At 36.2% G+C, this 18,419-nt stretch overlaps 1 protein-coding gene across 2 annotated transcripts in view; it reads right to left on the bottom strand.

The window, feature by feature from the left end:
* Window positions 1-1,427: 1,427 nt before the first annotated feature.
* Window positions 1,428-18,419, bottom strand: part of SH3GLB1 (SH3 domain containing GRB2 like, endophilin B1) — a 31,290-nt gene continuing 14,298 nt past the window's right edge. The window contains exons 4-10 of one of the 2 annotated variants that reach the window (XM_079777484.1): window positions 15,920-16,053; window positions 13,969-14,061; window positions 12,134-12,217; window positions 5,619-5,708; window positions 5,130-5,230; window positions 2,275-2,500; window positions 1,428-1,895 (exon numbers count right to left, since the gene is read on the bottom strand). In XM_079777484.1, coding sequence (XP_079633610.1) covers window positions 1,788-1,895; window positions 2,275-2,500; window positions 5,130-5,230; window positions 5,619-5,708; window positions 12,134-12,217; window positions 13,969-14,061; window positions 15,920-16,053 — 836 coding nt within the window. In that variant the 3' untranslated portion in view covers window positions 1,428-1,787. The remainder of the gene's footprint in view (window positions 1,896-2,274; window positions 2,501-5,129; window positions 5,231-5,618; window positions 5,709-12,133; window positions 12,218-13,968; window positions 14,062-15,919; window positions 16,054-18,419) is intronic. The other variant, XM_079777483.1, reaches the window with a different exon arrangement.

An 18,419-nucleotide genomic window follows, 5' to 3' on the forward strand; every position in this document is an offset into this window, starting at 1 on the left:
TAGGCTGTCTGTAGAACTTCCTTTCTGGGGAAAAAAAAAAAAAAGCTTTGCTCACTTGGTTCTATCACTAACTAACCAGCTTGAGCAGCTTTTGGCTTGAGTATGACAATTCACAGTGTGAATCAAAGTGTCTTGTACAACTATAAAATCTCAGAGTAATTGTCTCATAGCACCGAAATAAAAGGGTAACAACTACTGTTAAAGTTTAGACTGAGCTAAATTATCAACATGTTTACCAAGTTATTAGGAACTCTTAAACACCATTTTGAAATATCCTTTTGTGTTAAGTATTTATAATTTTTTAAAGTACCAAAAAATATCATTTTGATACATTAACATTCCCTGAAGAAATGAGCTACATCTTTGTACTTCTTGTGTAAGTTGGCCTGAATTACTTTCCGTAGTCAGAATTGTATTATATACTCTTTTGGCTCCAGGCCTGGCACATCTTTTCCTCTCTAAAGCACTTCCTCTTCAAACCACCTCCCACTCACCAAATCTCAATTAGGTGAATCCCAAAGCATTAAAACACAGTACCTTATCCTATCTTGACATAGACACTGATTCTGCATCTTGTTATCAACGTAGTACCTGGACCTCAACAAATGCCAAATGAATGATAGAATAAGAATGACAGAAGTTCTAACATGGAAACAATCTGTTGATTCACAGCAATGGTCCAAATACCGTATTTTCCGGCATATAAGATGACTTTTTAACCCAGGGAAATCTTCTATACGCCCAGTCGTCTTATACGCCCGAAAATACGGTAACAATTTTCTGACTCAAAGTGTGTCACTAGTAATTTCAGTAGTGTGTTTTTCATAACTACAGATCCTGATCAAGATAAACTAAGTTTATCAATAAATTTTAAAAATTTTATTAGTAAGCTCAGAGTAACCAAAAGTGGATTGTTTATATACACTTTATGATGTAGTTGCACTAGTCTGTATTTTTATAAAGACTTGTTCAATAAGAAAAAATTCTCTGTATTGTAGTGCAGTATGTTCTTAACGAGTCCAATTCTGATCATGCATTATTAAACTGCGCCAATTAAACAATCTTAAAACATTGCTTAGTGAACTGAACTTGCCTCAGATGTTTTAGAACCTTCACTGCAAATATACCAGAGAAATATGATAGTGCTTTTCAAAGACTAGTTGTTCTTAAATTTAAATCATTCAGTAGTGTTTAATAAAATAAACAAAACCCCCTCAAAATAACCCATTGAAATACGGTATTGAAATCATTCAACTTCTGTTGGAAAACAAGGTAAACATGATATAATTGCATTTTTGTTCAAGGAAACATTCAGAAACTTATTCTTCACAAAAGAGGTTTATATCCTAGATCTCTTTTGAAACCAAAAGTTAAAAACAAATTTTAATTTTATTCTTTGGCTATACCTAATAAATGAGTCACTGATATCAATTCACAATAAATTTATTTTACAGAAAAGAAAAAGCTTGCCATTAATGAAAAATTCAGTAGAAAACAGTTCTTCTGTTTTAAGTTGGGGCTCAAAAGTAGAAGCTGCTTATTAGTGAAACCTCAGTAGAAAGAGAATTTTGTAAGAAAACATTCTTGGCATGAAAGCTCTAACATAAATTCTGTAATGAAATAGTTACCATGCAATTTTATTGGCAGAAAGCCGGTTTCTGATGGCTGGTATTTTCTTTTCAGTCTCTTTAAGACATTAACATGGAGGATACTAAACCTGCTTTATTTAGAGTTAATTGTATATAAATACGGTGTCATGATGGATAATCTTTCCATAGTCCACCTATTTAATTGAGCAGTTCTAAGTAGGTAATTGGCACCCTGCCCTTCTGATTTCCCCTTTCCCCCATTAGCCAGTCTGAATCCATTCCAACGACACTGAACACAGTGATCACCTACAAAATAAAAATATTTCCAGTTACTATGTTAAAAAATAAACACATAGAAAACTAATCAGATTTGTACTTAACTATTCACTATCAAGAGACTTTAAACATTATTGTCAATTTTGCTAAAAGTTAAGGATATTTTTAGAGGAATTTTTAGAAATCTTCCAGTTATTTAGCAGTTAAAAGCTTTAAATATTTATGTGATGTTATATTTTGTTAAAGAATAGTAGTTAAAATTCTATAAAATACTATAACCATCTGAAATCTATGAAAGCATTCATGATAAACTATTTCCAAATAAGTAATGAGGAATTGCATTTTGTTATAATACTAGAAGATATGTCAATCTACTATACAGTTTTCTTCTTATACCCACATTACTCACCTCATCTGCAAGAAGTGATAATTCACTACTGTTTGCAGCATCATAATCGTACAGAACCCTGGCCTTCCTGCTGCCACTGCCCTCCTTAAGGTCAATAAGGTTGGAAGGAGAGGTCATTACTAGGCCACTTGAAGTCATGGCAGAAGAACCGATCACATTTGATGAAGCAGATGGTACAGGTACCACGGAAGTCTGATTGTTGTTACAGTGATAACTGGATGGAAAACTGTTGAAAAGAAAATGGCTAATTGACTATTTTCAAGCAACCAAAGCTCCTGAATACCACCACTTGATGGCAGTGTTTACTTTCTACCAACTTTCACTGTGAATAGAGATTTATGGATGTTGATATTTTAATGACAAAGTGTGCTGTCTAGCCTATTATGCCTCTTGCAGTAATCCTTGACTCCTCTAAGCCTCATGCACATGAAGTCTGTCAACAAATCCTACTGCCTCTACTTTTAAAATTCACAACCAGAGTTTGACCACTTCCACCACATCTACCACAATTACCCTGACCCAAGCCACCATCACTCCTGAGTGACTAAATCATTCCAACAGGTTCCAAAGAGGTCTGTCAGCTTCCATCCCATGCCCTCTAACAACTATCCTCAACAGAGCAGCAAGAATGATTCTCTAAGAGGCTAAAATCAAATCATGTCACTCTTCAGATCAAAACCCTCCAAAGAGTCCTCATATCTGAATAAAGGCCTAAGTCCAAACAGTGGCTTCCAGAGCCCTGTGTGTTCCAGCTCCGTCTCCTCAATTCATCTCCAACCAAGACCTCCTTGCTGTTGCTTGAATATAACACCCATGTTCCTGCTTCAGGGCTTTTGTTCCTGCTGTACCCTTCCTGGAGCATCGTCATTCCGAAGCTGCATATTTTGCTTCCTTACATCTTTTAAGTATCTGTCTTCCCTGACAAACAGTTACCCTAACCAAGGTACTAGCTTGCTGTATTTTTCTCTATAGCATTTATCACCTTCTAATATATGATATAATTCACATATACAGATTTTTCTACTTCCCTCTACCCTCAAATAGAATGCAGGTTCCATTTCTAATTCAGGTTTCCCCTCTAAAGTTAAGAATACATTTCCTAGCATCCCTTCCTGAGTGAACTCAGTCCTCAGCAGTGATTAAATATACACATTTCTGAAGATAGAAATAAAGCCCTCTCTCTCCACCTATGAGGTTTTAAAAGCCTCTAACCATGGAATTTTACTTTCAAATTTACTAGTATGTTTGGCCTTTGTTTAGCCACTAAGGTCTACCTATGTCAATTTTGGGGAATTAATGGAAAAAACAAAACAAAACAAAACACTAACCAACCAAAAAATCTGAAAGGCCTTTTCACCTTCTAAGAACTTTAATGACACATTAAAAAAAAAACTAGACTTCCTGATGTAACCTGATATGTTAAAACCTCCCAATTATTTAAGAATAAAATACATTTACTAATCTTGTGAGAAATGCTTCTGTTTTCTCGTCTGTGAAATATGGATATAATAGCACCTACCTCGCTGGTGTGAGGATGATAACATTATTACATATAAGGTGTCTAAAAGAGTGTCTGGGGACACTGGAGCCCTTCCCAAGTGACTGCTGTTTTTCAGTTACTACTAACAACATTGCTATTTTAGCCATTAGCATTACAACCTGGTTTCACTCTTCAGAAATAGCTCCTGAATTTGTTACTATGGATTTGGATGACTTTCAAATTCTACATTTAAAGACTTACAAATTTTCCCACTCTCAATCATTGGTCATTACCAGTAATATAATTTATTGAGGGGAGAGAGACAGGCTAGACATTCTTTCTCAGAATAATAGCACTATTTTCATTTTGTAATGTTTGAGGTTATCCTAAAGTGCAGCAAGCAAACTAGATTTTGTTTGAATGGCTGAATTCCAAGCATTTGTGTGGTTTTAAGCAGAAAGCAAGTATGAATGGTAACAATAGCAACCCCTCTGCTGCACTCCCAGAGTATTAGGACAAAGTGAATAGGAAGTACTAAAGCTTCTTGGGCTTAAAATAGTTATAGTGATGTGGGGAAGAAAATGGTATTCTGCTTTCAGATATTAATACCACTAACAAAACTTTAAATATAAAAGAAGTGTAAATTCTTCTATAAATCCTATTAGAATAACTAATGGTATTAGGCTACAATTCATTTTTAAGATCTAAAATTGGTTTTATAAATGTGCTTAATTTTGTTCTAAGTCTAGTTTTGAAAGATTAATATGCAGAAAAGAACATCAAAGTGTTGAGGGCATTTTTTTGCCTTATTCCTTGAAAAGTAAACTTCAAACACTCTTAAAGCTGTTTTTATATAGCGCTAGAAAGGTATTCACTTAAATTATCTTCTCATCCCTGTTAACATTCTTCTGTGCTAGAAGAGCTCAAAATGTTTTTTATAACCTCAGAAGTCTGATAATTACTTTCTTTTTTAAAAAAACTGATTTTGCCCTAGCCAGTTTGGCTCAGTGGATAGAGTGTTGGCCTGTGGACCCAAGATTCCTGGGTTCAATTCTGGTCAAGGGCATGTACCTTGGATGCAGGCTCCTTCCAGGCCCGGGCCCTCGTTGGGGCTCATGCAAGAGGCAACTAACTGCTGTGCTTCTCTCACACCGATACTTCTCTCTGTTTTTCCCTCTCTCTTCCACTCTCTCTAAAAATCAATGGAAAAATATCCTTTGAGGATTAAAAAAAATTACAAAAATAAAAAACCTGACTTTAAGCAAGCTAATAAAAGCCTTTAATTTTTCTAATCTTCACCTCTAATACTACTTTATAAGTAAAAAAAAGAATTATTTTTCTTAACAGGAATTTCATGTGAAAAGAAAATTACCACCTTCCCAGTTGTTTCTGAAGGTCTAACATGTACTGGTAACATTGTGCATAGTAAGTCATCTGGGCTTCTACAAAGTCATTCAGACAGCGGAGGTGATGGGCCTGTAAAGGAAAGTTACAGTCACTTCTTAGCTCTATAATCTACTCAAAGTGGTAAATCATAAGGGGAACAGAATACAACACTGTACTCAGGGAGAATCACTAGTATCTAGCACTTTACTACAAGGCTTATTAAGACTGACCATGGCCAACAGTGTAATAACAAACTGTTTAGCCAACAAAAACCAACAAATGGTTGATTATGGTGGAAGAACTAGGTGATAGGGTATAAATAAAAATTTAAAATATTTCTTCATATATCTTAAAAAGTGTCACAGTTTAAATTTCCTGGTAAATAACTAAAAAGGAAGTTCAGGTTTTCTTCCCCAAATTGCGTGAGGTCCATCAAAGTCTTTTGTTCCAAATGAATTTCCAATAAATGAATACTCACATGTGTACTGCTAATTCCTTCTAGCAGAAGTCTGGTAATCTCTGCCTGACGATCGAATTCACTTTGAGTTATTCTTAATTCCTGTTCAGACTTAAATTGGAACATAGTTTTAGAACCTCATTAAGAGGGCTTAATCCATTTTACATACATTTATGTAAACTGTCAAAGAAAATCTCCAAACAGATCCTAAATGATAATCTGGCAATTCTCTGATTCTGCTTTTGTATCTAAACTGGTCCCTGGTTTCTAGACATTAGTGTTTCTATATTACTCAATCTAGACAGAACTGATTCCTTACCAGTACTTGACTCAAAAGAATCTATTAATGCAAAGCTTAATGGCATACACATAAAAGTCTAGAAAAACTACTATGGGACAACCAATATATTTCCAATACCAAATTTGCCATTTTACAAAATCTTAAAATCACTAGTTTACATGTATAAAATATTTCAAAAAATCCTTAATTACTAATATAGTTACTTTACTTTGAACTTAAAGATAGTCTTTAATATTAAACGAACTACTTCAGAACAAAACCATAGGATTTTAACCCCTCTGGTGTTTAGTTACCAAACATATACTTGTTTCTAGAACATAGTTTTTAGGTTTCTTCTAAGGATTCTTTTTCCTACATAAATGTCTTTCTTTTACGTTTTCTTTCCAAACTTTGCATGAAATATGTTTTAAGCAGAAATATTACCCAAAAGAAATGCTAGGGTTTTTCTGCAAGTATTGGGTGCCGTTTAATCAGTGGTATGCTGGGGTAAACTGACTTTCTAGGAAATAAAAAAGCACTAATATGTTATAAATACTCCTACACAGTTGATTTCAAGCTACCAAGCTGAAGTCCCTGAACTTGGAGTTGGAAAGAGGTGTGTGTATAACAGTACACTACTCTTAGCTTCAACCATTGATATAGGTTTAGTGCTGGGACAAAAGAGTTCACTAAAAAGTCAACATAATAAAAAAAACAGTAAATACTGGCAAAACCATCTTCTCAAACTTTTAGCAAGAGTTAGTTGGTAGTAAGTGAGGTCACTCAAAATAGCTCTCATTGGGAATCATCATTATTAATAATCTACACTAATAAAAGAGTAACATGCAAATTGACCGTACCTTTGCGACACCCATCAGCCAATCAGGAGTGAGTATGCAAATTAACCCAACAAAGATGGAGGGTTAATTTGCATACGCAGGCGTTGAGCAGCCGGGGCGTGACGCTTGCGTAGTCACCAAGGCGACTACGCACGCGTTGAGCACCGCCCCAGCTGTTCTGGGCCTCTGGGCAGGGTGGGAAGGAGGAAAGGCAGCTCCCAGACGGAGCGAAAAGGCAGTGCTGGCAGCCAGGGGAAGGAAGGCCCATTCTTGCACAAATCTTCGTGCACTGGGCCTCTAGTGTTATTATAATGATGATATTTTCCACCTCTCCAGAATAAATAGCTTCCCTAGAATAATTCCCAGCCAAATAATTGCAATATTTCCAGGACTATGTAAAACTATTGTAAGTATAAAAACAAGGTCTGAACTTTTTCCCTTTCATACCCCATCTCCCTCTCTTTCACCCCTGGTGGCAACAGTTAGCCTATTGAACCAATTAACAAGGAAGTAGCAGCAAAATAGATAATCAGCTGCTTAAGTATTCTAATTTCACTGGCAACAGGCCTGGCAAAGGGAACTAAGAACTGACCACTAGATTGGATTTATAGAAATAAGCTTACATTACTCAATAAATCGAGTGTTAAAATTAAATTTACTTGACTAAAACCAGAATGAAGACATGCTGCTTTGATACAGGGCTGAAGTAACTTTCATCTGGAAGCTAGTAAGAAGTGGAAAAAAGTCCCAGGAGAAGAAAATAATCAATGCTCTTCTTAAGGAAAATGTTAAGGAAAACCAATCACTTCAGTGTTACATTTGCACTATTTATTATTCTGCTTGCTTGAATGCAAAAAGTTTTGATTAATAGAAGTAACCATAACAAACCAAAAATAAATAAATGAGGCTAGTTCCATGTATAACTTGAATTAATAACCTTTAGTAGAAATGGCAGAAAAGCCTACTAACTGACAATATTTTTGTACAAGGTATAAACAAGTATGCTTAAGTAGATTAAAAGTGTCCTGGAAGCTTGAGTCTGAATTAAAAATAATGTTTTGTTTTGTTTTGTTTTTCTCTTTCAAATCATTTTAATAACCTGGCAGTGAGTCAAAATATGAAAAGAGGATTCAAACTTATTTCCTTTAAGGGGGATGCTACCATGATTGCCTTACACAAGCATAACCAAAGTTAATGATGACATCGGAGTCCAAAGAGTGAGGATGTTAAGAAGGCTTCAAGGTTCACAGATTAAAGAACTTGGTTTTGGTGATTTGGTGTGGAGATGTGGAACTAGTGTTTTAAAGCTAAAACGCTGAATAAAAATATAAATAAAATAATCTCAAGGACAAGGGATCAGTCTTCCAGGTTTGAGCAACTTAGACTTTATATTTAGAAAAGGTAAATGATAGGAAGGAAAAAAAAAATCTCATTAAAAAAAAAAGTTTCAGTGTGTACTGGAGTAATTGCAAGCAGATGAAAGTCCCAAATAATTTCTATTTCTACACATATAATTGAATCTGAGAGGCAGAGGTTAACTGAAATTAGGTTCAACATAATCAATTTACTTAGGAAGAAAATGACCCACACTAGACAGGTAAAAAGGGTTTAAAGAAAGACAATAAATTTAAAAGGTTTTTATTCTGTCCTCCAGATCTCATTCCCTGACTTAATTTTACAATTAAAAGGTAGAGTTCTAGGGAAAAGGCTTACTGCTTAGAATTATTATACTAGGCTAACTGATTTAGAGCAGTGGTTCCCAATCTGTTTTGGCTATGCCCCACCTAAGCATTTCTAAAATCCCAACCTATAATTCTTATTATTCAAAAAGTGAACTCCTGTTCACATGAAGGAGGCCTAAAAAGCTATTAACTTGGTCTAAACAAGCTTCCAAAGAATATGGAATCCGTGAAAGAGAAAAATAAAAGAACAAAAGGACAGCTGAAATACTGAGGAAGAAATAACCAAGAAATTATTAAAAATATAGTAATATGAAGTGATATGAAAAAATAGCAAATAAAGTTTCAAAACACTTAATAGAGAACTGAAATGCATAAATATGACACAATATATATTTATATACTGTATATGAGGCCCCTAGAACCGTAAGAAATGCAAAAAATTCACTGTTAATAACTCATTCTCGAATTGACCTCCTTAAAAATCAAACGGCCCCCTGTGGGGCGTGTTCCCTATGTTGGGAACCACTGATCTAGAGTATATGACAGCATAACTTGGATCAGAAAAGCAAGTAGTTTTTTTAAGATGTAACTTGGGAAAAGGGCAAGAATTTGTTGGTCTGTGATATCAGCTAGAAATGTAGATCATGCATTTTCTATGACAAACTTGGTCAGTGTTACTTACTTTATCCTATGGGCTTAAATCTTAAAATATTCCAGAAACATAAATTAAACATTTTTAAATTATGAAAAAAGTGAGAATTACAGAAGAAAATCAATTTTGATATATTTAAGTTCCTCTCATATATACGTAATATAAATATTTGTTTCATGAGTTGTTTTCCATTATATCAAATATTTCCCAAAGTTGTAGAGACTGAATCAAATAAAATTTTTAAGTATACTTGCATGCTAACCAAAGTGGAAGAGACCCTGGTTTTCTTGTTTAACCTATATTCTCTTCTATATTACTCTGCCATCTTTTCATGCTAGAAGTTCTAAAAGAAATCAGAGGCCAGGGTGAAACTATAGCTAAACTGATGAATAGATTCCACAAAGGGGGATGAGAGCATAAGTTAAGAATTTCACATTGGATTGCCAAGTCATAGAATCAACAGCTCCATAACCTATGCACAGAACAGACCATATAGTCAGCAATCCTACTGTCAAAAAATAAATGAAAAACGCTTCTGAAGATTTCCAATAGCATTTGAAACAAATCTGCACTAAAGTCATGATTTTATTTATTAAATTCTTGCTTAGTTATTTGATTTCCCAGCCCAGAAAGATTAGAAATGATAACAACAGGCTAGTAGCAGACATATGGACAACTTCTAAAAGTGACAGTTTGACAAGAAGACAACACACTTCAAAAACAAAAGATCTAATTGTCACACAGTACAATAATGAATATTCATAATAAAGACCCTAACTTTAAGTAAAATTCAATATATGCTATTCTGTTTAATGTAGCATCGAAATACTTTTTTACAAATGTTTTCAACTAAAGTGACAGAAAAATAAGCTTTGGTGCTGGAGAGAACAAGCTTCAGTTACCTAGAAAATGTATTTGTGTGACACGAACACAGAGAATATGATGTTAACTTTTCATAATTTTACATAATTGCCATATGAATAAACCAAGTATTTAAACTGTCTCTGGCAAGGCACTATAAAGATTACCACTTAATCTATCAGGTATCAATAGTGTGTGCAAACAATATCTCTGCAGCACTGTTCTATTACTCTGTGGACCTGAGTGTTCCATAATCATTTTCAGATTTTATAAGATACAGTAACAAAGACTGTGACTAGCCCCACGGTTATCGTCCAATATTCTGAGTGAATGACAATTAAATTTGTTTCATAATTCTGTAGTTTAATAATTTACTTACTTTTGTCACTTCCTCTGCCCAAATCTAGCCAGCATTAAAAATTAGAGAAAAATATACAGCATGAAAAAAAGTTGGAATTTAACATTTTCTACAACTTAGTATAGAGAAATGTAAATATTTTAATTCAAATGGCATACTCCTTTTCTCAGGATCACATTATCAGGTGAAATATAGCAGTAATTAAATTAGTACAGCTTAATATACTGTAAAAGTATGCCTTCATATGTACAAATACTATCCATTTTTTAATCTTAAACTAATTCTATAAATTAATGAGAATAACAGTTTTCTAAAATGGAATATTTAACCCCTCTTAGTTCTAGTTTTCTTATTTATAAAATGAGAAGTTTGGACCAAATGATTTCTAATTCCTCATTAGGACTAAAATTCTACAACTTTAGGAAATTAAAATAAAGCAAAGGTAAATGTACACTGAACACTGATAAAGTCATTGGGATGGGAGGGGGAGCAATAAACTAGAGATACTAATATAATGAATTTAAAATTACCAGAGTTAAATACATCTTATTATAAGTAGATGATATCAGTAACAAGACAAATGCCTGATAAATGAAACAGTCTTGCTAATTGGTTAGGATATTTTTACAAAAGAAAACCTATGATTTATATACTAACTTACCAATGACAGAAAGAAATAGTCTCACACTTTTCATTTTCCTACAGATAGGACAATGGAAACAAATAAATGCATTCTCTTGCTATCTCAGGAAAGCCCTCATTTAGTCAGGGATTCATGGATTCCACCCCCTCAATCCCCCGCCCCGTTTTTAGTTCAATGCTAATATTGGGAATAAAAGCAGTTAGTATAACTGCCAATTTATTATCAACTTTACTACAATTTCCATGTCACTTCTGTGGAAGTAATGTATCTAGGAGTATAATATACCAAATACTCATAAATCTTTACTAGCTAATATTTTTAAGATTTGGGCAGTGTTCAGATTTTTCATATTTCTATTATGTTAAAAAATCAAAAATTTCCAGCCAGCCAGGTGTGGCTCAGCAGTTGACCATCGACCCAGGAACCAAGAGGTCACCGATTTGATTCCCAGTCAAGGTATATGCCTGGGTTGCGGGCTCAATCCCCAGTAGGGGGAGTGCAGAAGGCAGCCAATCAATGATTCTCTCGCATCATTGATGTTTCTATCTCTTTCCCTCTCCCTTCCTCTCTGAAATCAATAAAAATATGTTAAAAAAAAAAATTCCTAGCATCTCTAAAATTTCCTCAAATCAAGCTCAATATATACTTTGTATATTATATATAACAATTCTCACTTTCAATTCTTGTCCACCATTATCTCTATTCAGCAATTTTCTTAGGTGAATTAGCATATGGAGGAATGAGCCTTACTACTACATAAATACCTAAACTATTGGGGTTTGTCTTGGCCTGGAATTGCAAAAGAAATTCATTCTATGTTGAGTTTGGGTGAAAATTAAGGGGACATTGAAGGTACTGAGAAACAAAGTAAATATGTATACCTTATACCTTTCTCTAAGTTAAGGAAGTTTTGTTAATTTTCTTTGCCAAAAGTGAACATATAAAGTGCCAGCTAAATTAACATCTTTTATAGGGCATAAAAGGCACAATAAATTTGTGTGTAAATTCAGACTGTAAAATCTGAATTTGGCATAGCTAATATATTTGGCAATTAGAATACATTCTTTCTTTTTAGTTCCAATATTACTTAAGCTATTATTCCACATATATTTTGTTAAACTAATGAATGCATGGCTTTGAATATTTTAGACCATTAAATGCAGATGATAGCAGGAGAAGGCACTTTTTTCAAGATGTAGAAAACACAGTAGGCCAACAAACCTTTAGCCATTTTACATGCAGGAAGTTGAGCATGTAAGAGAAATTTACCATGTTATCTCCTTCAAGGTGAGCTGAGTTTAGTTGCTTAAATACATAGGTAGGAGACAAAGAACACATTATACCAATGAACACAGTGAAACAAGTTATTTCTGCACAATAAAGAACACACAAACAGGTATTATTACTTTAAAAAAAACTCTATTTGTTCTATGGAATTTCATAGTGGTACCCATCTACTTTTCCAAAAGATTCAAATTTTCAAAGACAAAAAAAAAATGTGGCTGATGCCTGATTTAAAATTAAAATCATTTAGGGAAAATGCATCACTTTAAAAACTGCCGCCATTATCTATAATTTTTATTAAAATTTTCACTATGAAAGCCCTTCTGCCTACCCACAGCTTTCCCATTCAAAGGAATAAGTAGTCATAAAACAATCCATGGAAATTTATAAATAAGTTAAAATCAAAGAAAGTCCGAGGTTAGAGTAACCTCTTCAGCTGCCACTTAGAACTAGGAAATGTGTCAAAGAAGAAAAAAATAAAGCAAACCCAAACTTCTGGTGGTTTCTATTTTTCTGTATTCCCTAAGTAAACGAAAGTAAATGCAAAAAGCCTATTTAAGGAAGTTAGGCTGTTCCTGAAGATGATGTCAGGATAATTCTGAGGTAAAACTGACAATGAATTTGGAATTACTGTCCTGTCAAAGATAGCTCTTTTCCTGCAGTAACTAATACAGAATCTCCAAAGGGGAACAGTATAGAAGAAAATAATTTATTTCGCACATACAAGGTACTGGGGTAATCTCATAAGACATCACTGTCCAATACCAACTTATTAGTTTTAAATTTCATTCAAAATCAAGTCTCAGTCTTTTCTTTCCCAAAATGACAGGCACAAGAGACTTTTACCAGTACTGTGGTAACATGCTCCTTAAGGCAATGATTTTTGATGGTGGTAGTGGTAGTGAATTGAGAACAGAAGGCAGTGGGAATGTAAGGCTCTTAACAAAACATATCTCTTAGCTCAAATTAAGAATTAACTTATTAGCATCCTCTAATAAATCCAGACTTGTTTATATTGTACTATCACAAAGTTGTTCCAATTCAAATCTGATTCATCTCTTCAAACTTTGGAATAAAGATTTAAACAATATAAATGTTAGATTAAATAAAAAGCTTATAAATAAAACCTTTACACAAAGTTATATATATATATAATTGAATTACTATATTTAATATATACCCACTCAGTTTTATCTGAGATTCTTTTTATGAAAAGTATACAAGAACTTATTTATCCAAATAGGTTTCCTTCCCTGCAAGGCAGTCACCTATCAGTCCCTGTTGCCACTGTTTGAATGTTTTTGGAACTACTCTTGGTGACAACTCCTTTAGTCAGTTTGAGTCACATGTGGAAAGGGAGTTACATCTACCTTTTAAGCCACACACAAGCATTCTCTAGTGTGATTCATTCTCATCTTAATTACTATTTGTTTTTCTATTTCAAATATAATAAACCTATCTCCAAAAAATCTATTTGCCATCACCAGTGCCTGAGGATATTTAAGCAACATGACACTGCTTGAGGAGCTCATAATTCTCATAATTTTTGTTTTTTAGCAACAAGGGTACCACTGAAATAAGGATATTGCCTGCTGATATAACTACTTTGCACTGATTTGGATGTATTAAGTTCTGATAACAAAAACTACACCCTAAAGTCATATTCTAGTCTTACTGACAAATTGTAGCTTACACTGTATATGAGTAAAATATTTTACAAGTCTGAAAATTATTAACCTAAAATGTTTTTTAAATTAAAGAACACTACTTACTGAAGCTCTAGTTTCTGCAGCTTTTGCCTTTTTTAGTCTGGTTTTTGCAGCATCCAAATCCAGTCTCTTATTTTGTAGTAGCTTCCTTTCTTTCTATAAGAAAAATATAAAGGCTAATGATGTTAAAATCCAGTAAGAGCATACTTTTAAAATATTATTTTACATTAGTATTTAAAGCATTATTTTCCATAAAATATATGAATCATTTGATAATCTGAGATCTATAATTACAAAACTGGCTATACATAATTTAACTCCCTTTTCTACCGTTCTCAATTTTAAAGCAATAGAGACATTCTGGATATCTGGGTAAGATGGAAGGTGACTGAAAACAGAGAAATATTATTCTTAATACTTTGGGATTTTGCTCCCCAGGAAACATTTGGCAATATCTTCTTGGTTATCACAACTGGGGGAGGAATATTACTAGCATCCAATGGTAGAAGCCAAGAATGCTGCTAAACATCCCACAATGCAGTATAGCTCCCACAACAAAGAATTATTAAGCCTAAAATGTCAGTAGTGCCCAGGATGAAAAACTTAAAAAAAAAAAAAATATTTTTACTGATTTCAGAGAGAGGGAGAGAGAAACATCCATGAGAGAGAAACATCGATCGGCAGCCTCCTGCACGCCCCGCACTGAGGATCAAGTCTGCAACCGGGCATGTGCCCTGACCGGGTATCGAACCACAACCTCCTGGTACATGGGTCGACGCTCAACCACTGAGCAACACCGGCCAGACTGGTATGAAAAACTTTTCACAGCATTACAGTTTATCTAGAAAGTGCCTATGATGAAGGAAGTATAGGCCTAGTTAAAGCTGCTTGATACCCTATGTCCGTGGTCGGCAAACTACGGCTCGCGAGCCACATGCGGCACTTTGGCCCCTTGAGTATGGCTCTTCCACAAAATACCACGGCCTGGGCGAGTCTCTTTTGAAGAAGTGGCGTTAGAAGAAGTTTAAGTTTAAAAAATTTGGCTCTCAAAAGAAATTTCGATCGTTGTACTGTTGATATTTGGCTCTGTTGACTAATGAGTTTGCCGACCACTGCCCTATGTGATCACATGTACCACAGCAGGGAGAGCAACTCTACTATTCCAGCTTACAGAATAGATAATGAATAAACATAGAATTCCTCATGGGAACTTCAAGCTTCTATAAAATAGGCACTGTTTGTTTTACTAATTTTTAGACAGATTTCATATATCAAATTTCATCCCATTGACAATCTAGTATCTTTTAAATTGTATTTCAACTTGCTGATTTTTCCTTTGTCTCAGGCCAAATACTTTTACCTAGAGACAAATTCATTATAAATATGTTTTCTGTAATATTTTATAATAAGAAACTGCAAGTAATGTTTGACCTAATATTTAAATTAGAGCAGTCTTGCAATAATCTTAGAAAAAAATAGCCACCTAAATCTCCATCCTCCGTCACTTAATAATAGACTAATAGATTAGGTTTGGGAAAGTGGTAATATTTATTTCTTACACGTCAGCAAAAAACACAGCTATGTGAAAAGAAAATAACAGACTTCTAGGGATGCAAAAACACAGGAAGTCTAATAGCCAGAAATATAGCTTCTAATAATTAGGTTTCTGGCTGCCACTTTAAATGAATAGTTATATGGCTATACTATGGTGATATTTTGTGCCATATTTTAAAAATCATTCAAGGAACCTCTCTCTATAGATTTTAGTGCTAGTAATAAATAAGAATGATGTAAGAGTATCTCAATAACACAACAGGGACACAAAAATGGAGTCCATGTCATCAATAGTCCTTCATTTTGATTAGCTTTGTGTTCTGTTAAATACATACCCAGCTAGGTTATTTAAAATTTCTAATCTGTGACATCTACACAGTTAAGATGGCAAACTATTCACTAAAAATTGTAAATATATATCTAAATATTTTACTAAAAATTAAAGCACTTTTCAACTCACAGCAATTGTTTTATAATCTCCTTCTATAAAGTTTCTTAAAGGAGTGAGAAAATTTAAAGCTGATGTTTGAATCAGCTCTCTGTCTGCGGTTCCAATTCGTTTTTGTGTTTCTCCACACTTAATAAGAGCATTACCTGAAAAGGAAAAAAAAAAAAAAGGTTTTTTTTAAACCATTGTCTGATAATGTCGGAAAACAGAATCATGTCAACATAAATCAGCAATTTGATCTGCTTCAGTTGTCACTTTTTTACTTAAGTAAAAATCAAATAGAAATAATTGTAGTTAAGGCAGTTTTATTTTAAGTTATCTACACTAATAAAAGAGAAAACTGTGGTATATCTACACAATGGAATACTATGCTGCCATAAAAAAGAAGGAATTCTCATCATTTGCAGCAACCTGGGAGGAATTGGAGAACATTATGTTAAGTGAAATAAGTCAGTCAATGAAAGAAAAATACCACATGATCTCACTCATTTATGGATAATAAAGAACATTATAAACTTGAACTAAAAGATAGATACAGAGACAGTAAAGCATCAAACAGACTGTCAAATTACAAGGGGAAGGTTAGAGAGAGGTGGGGGAGATAAGAGATCAATCAAAGGACTTGTATGCATGCATATAAGCATAACCAATGGATGCAAAACTCTGGGGGGTGGGGGCATATATGGGAGTGGGGTGTGTGTGGGGGACAATGGTAAGATATGTACACATATAATACCTTAATAAAAAAATTGAAAAAAAAGAGAGAAAGATGCAAGTTGACCGTACCTCCGCCACGCCCACCAACCAATCAGGAGTGAGTATGCAAATTAACCTGAAAATGGCAGCGGCCCCGGTCCCCAGCTGCTCCGAGCCTGTGGGAGTCGGAGAAGTCAGGCACCAGCGCCTGAGGCTGGCTGTGGCCAGGGAGACCAAGAAGCTGCCTGCCCCATGATCCCAGGCCGCAGCCAGCTGGAGAAGCCGCCTGCCCCATGTCCTGGGGGAGACGGAGAAACCGGGCCCCAGCGCCTCAGGCTGGCTGCAGCCCGGGAGACGAAGAAGCCGCCTGCCCTGTGATCCCAGGCCGTGGCCAGCAGCAGAAGCCTCATGTCCGCCTGCCCCACATCCTGGGGGAGACAGAGAAACCGGGCCCCAGCTCCTGAGGCTGGTTGCGGCCCAGGAGAAAAAATAAGCTGCCTGCCCTGTGATCCCAGGCCGCAGGCAGCTAGAGAAGCTGCCCGCCCCACGTCCGCCCACCCCACGTCCGCCCACCCCAGGTCCGCCCACCCCACATCCTGGGGGAGACAGAGAAACTGGGTGCCAGCGCCTGAGGCTGGCTGCAGCCTGGGAGATGAAGAAGCCGCCTGCCCTGTGATCCCAGGCTGCAGCCAGCCAGAGAAGTCACCCACACTGCATTCTAGGGAAGACAGAGAAGCTGCCTGCCTGCCTGAGGTCCAGGCGCCAGCTACTGCAGCTGGCTACAGCCTGGTAGAACGAGAAGCTGCCCACCCCGCAGTCCCGGGCACCAGTACCTGGGGCTGGCTGTGGCCTGGGAGATGGAGACACCGCCCACCCCACGGTCCCAGGCGCCAGCACTTGTGGCTGCAGCCCAGGCGAAGCCACCTGCCCATCATCCCCTGCGCTGCAGCCGGCCTGGGCGCCTATGGCTGACCAAAGGGAGGAAAGCCCGGATCCCGGGTGCCTGTGGTCGGCTGGAGGAGGGAATCCTGGGTCCCGGGTGCAAGGCCAAGGCAGAGGTGGTTAGGGGCAATCAAGCCAGCAGGGGAGCAGTTAGGGACGATCAGGCTGGCAGGCTGAAGCAGTTAGGGGTAATCAGGCAGGCAGGTGAGCGGTTAGGAGCCAGCAGTTCTGGATTGTGAGAGGCATGTCCGACTGCTGGTTATCCCCCAAGGGGTCCCAGATTGGAGAGGGTGCAGGCCATGCTGAGGGACACCCTTTCCCCCCTGCCCACCCCCCCATGCACGAATTTTGTGCACTGGGCCTCTAGTAAGATTATAAATATCTAAATAAAAATAACAAAGATAAAACTCATCAGAGTTAATTGTACTAATTCTATCAATGGGACAAAAGAGGATTGATACAATGAAAAGTATGTACCATCACAGCTCAAATAGTGTAGATTTGTTTATAAAAGTACTAGAGGCCTGGTGCACGGATTCGTGCACCGGTGGGGTGCCTTGGCCTGGCCTGCAGACATCCCCAGAGGGGTCCCAGATTGTAAGAGGGCACAGGCCAAGCCGAGGGACCCCACCGGTACACGATTGGGGCCAGGGAAGGATTGCAGGAGGGCTCCAGATCGGCCCGACCCCAGCAGCAAGCTAACCTACCTGTCAGAGCATCTGCCCCTTAGGCATATACATATATATATGCTTAAAATATTTTATTAAGTAGATCAAGTCAAAATTTGACTTCTGTTTCTATTTTTATGTACTTATCTCAAATATCTATAATTAACAGTATACTACATATTTGTATTTTAAGTTAAAGAAAAAAA

The sequence above is a fragment of the Cnephaeus nilssonii genome (assembly GCF_951640355.1).
Source record: "Cnephaeus nilssonii genome assembly, chromosome: 7".
NCBI classification, from domain to species: domain Eukaryota; kingdom Metazoa; phylum Chordata; class Mammalia; order Chiroptera; family Vespertilionidae; genus Cnephaeus; species Cnephaeus nilssonii.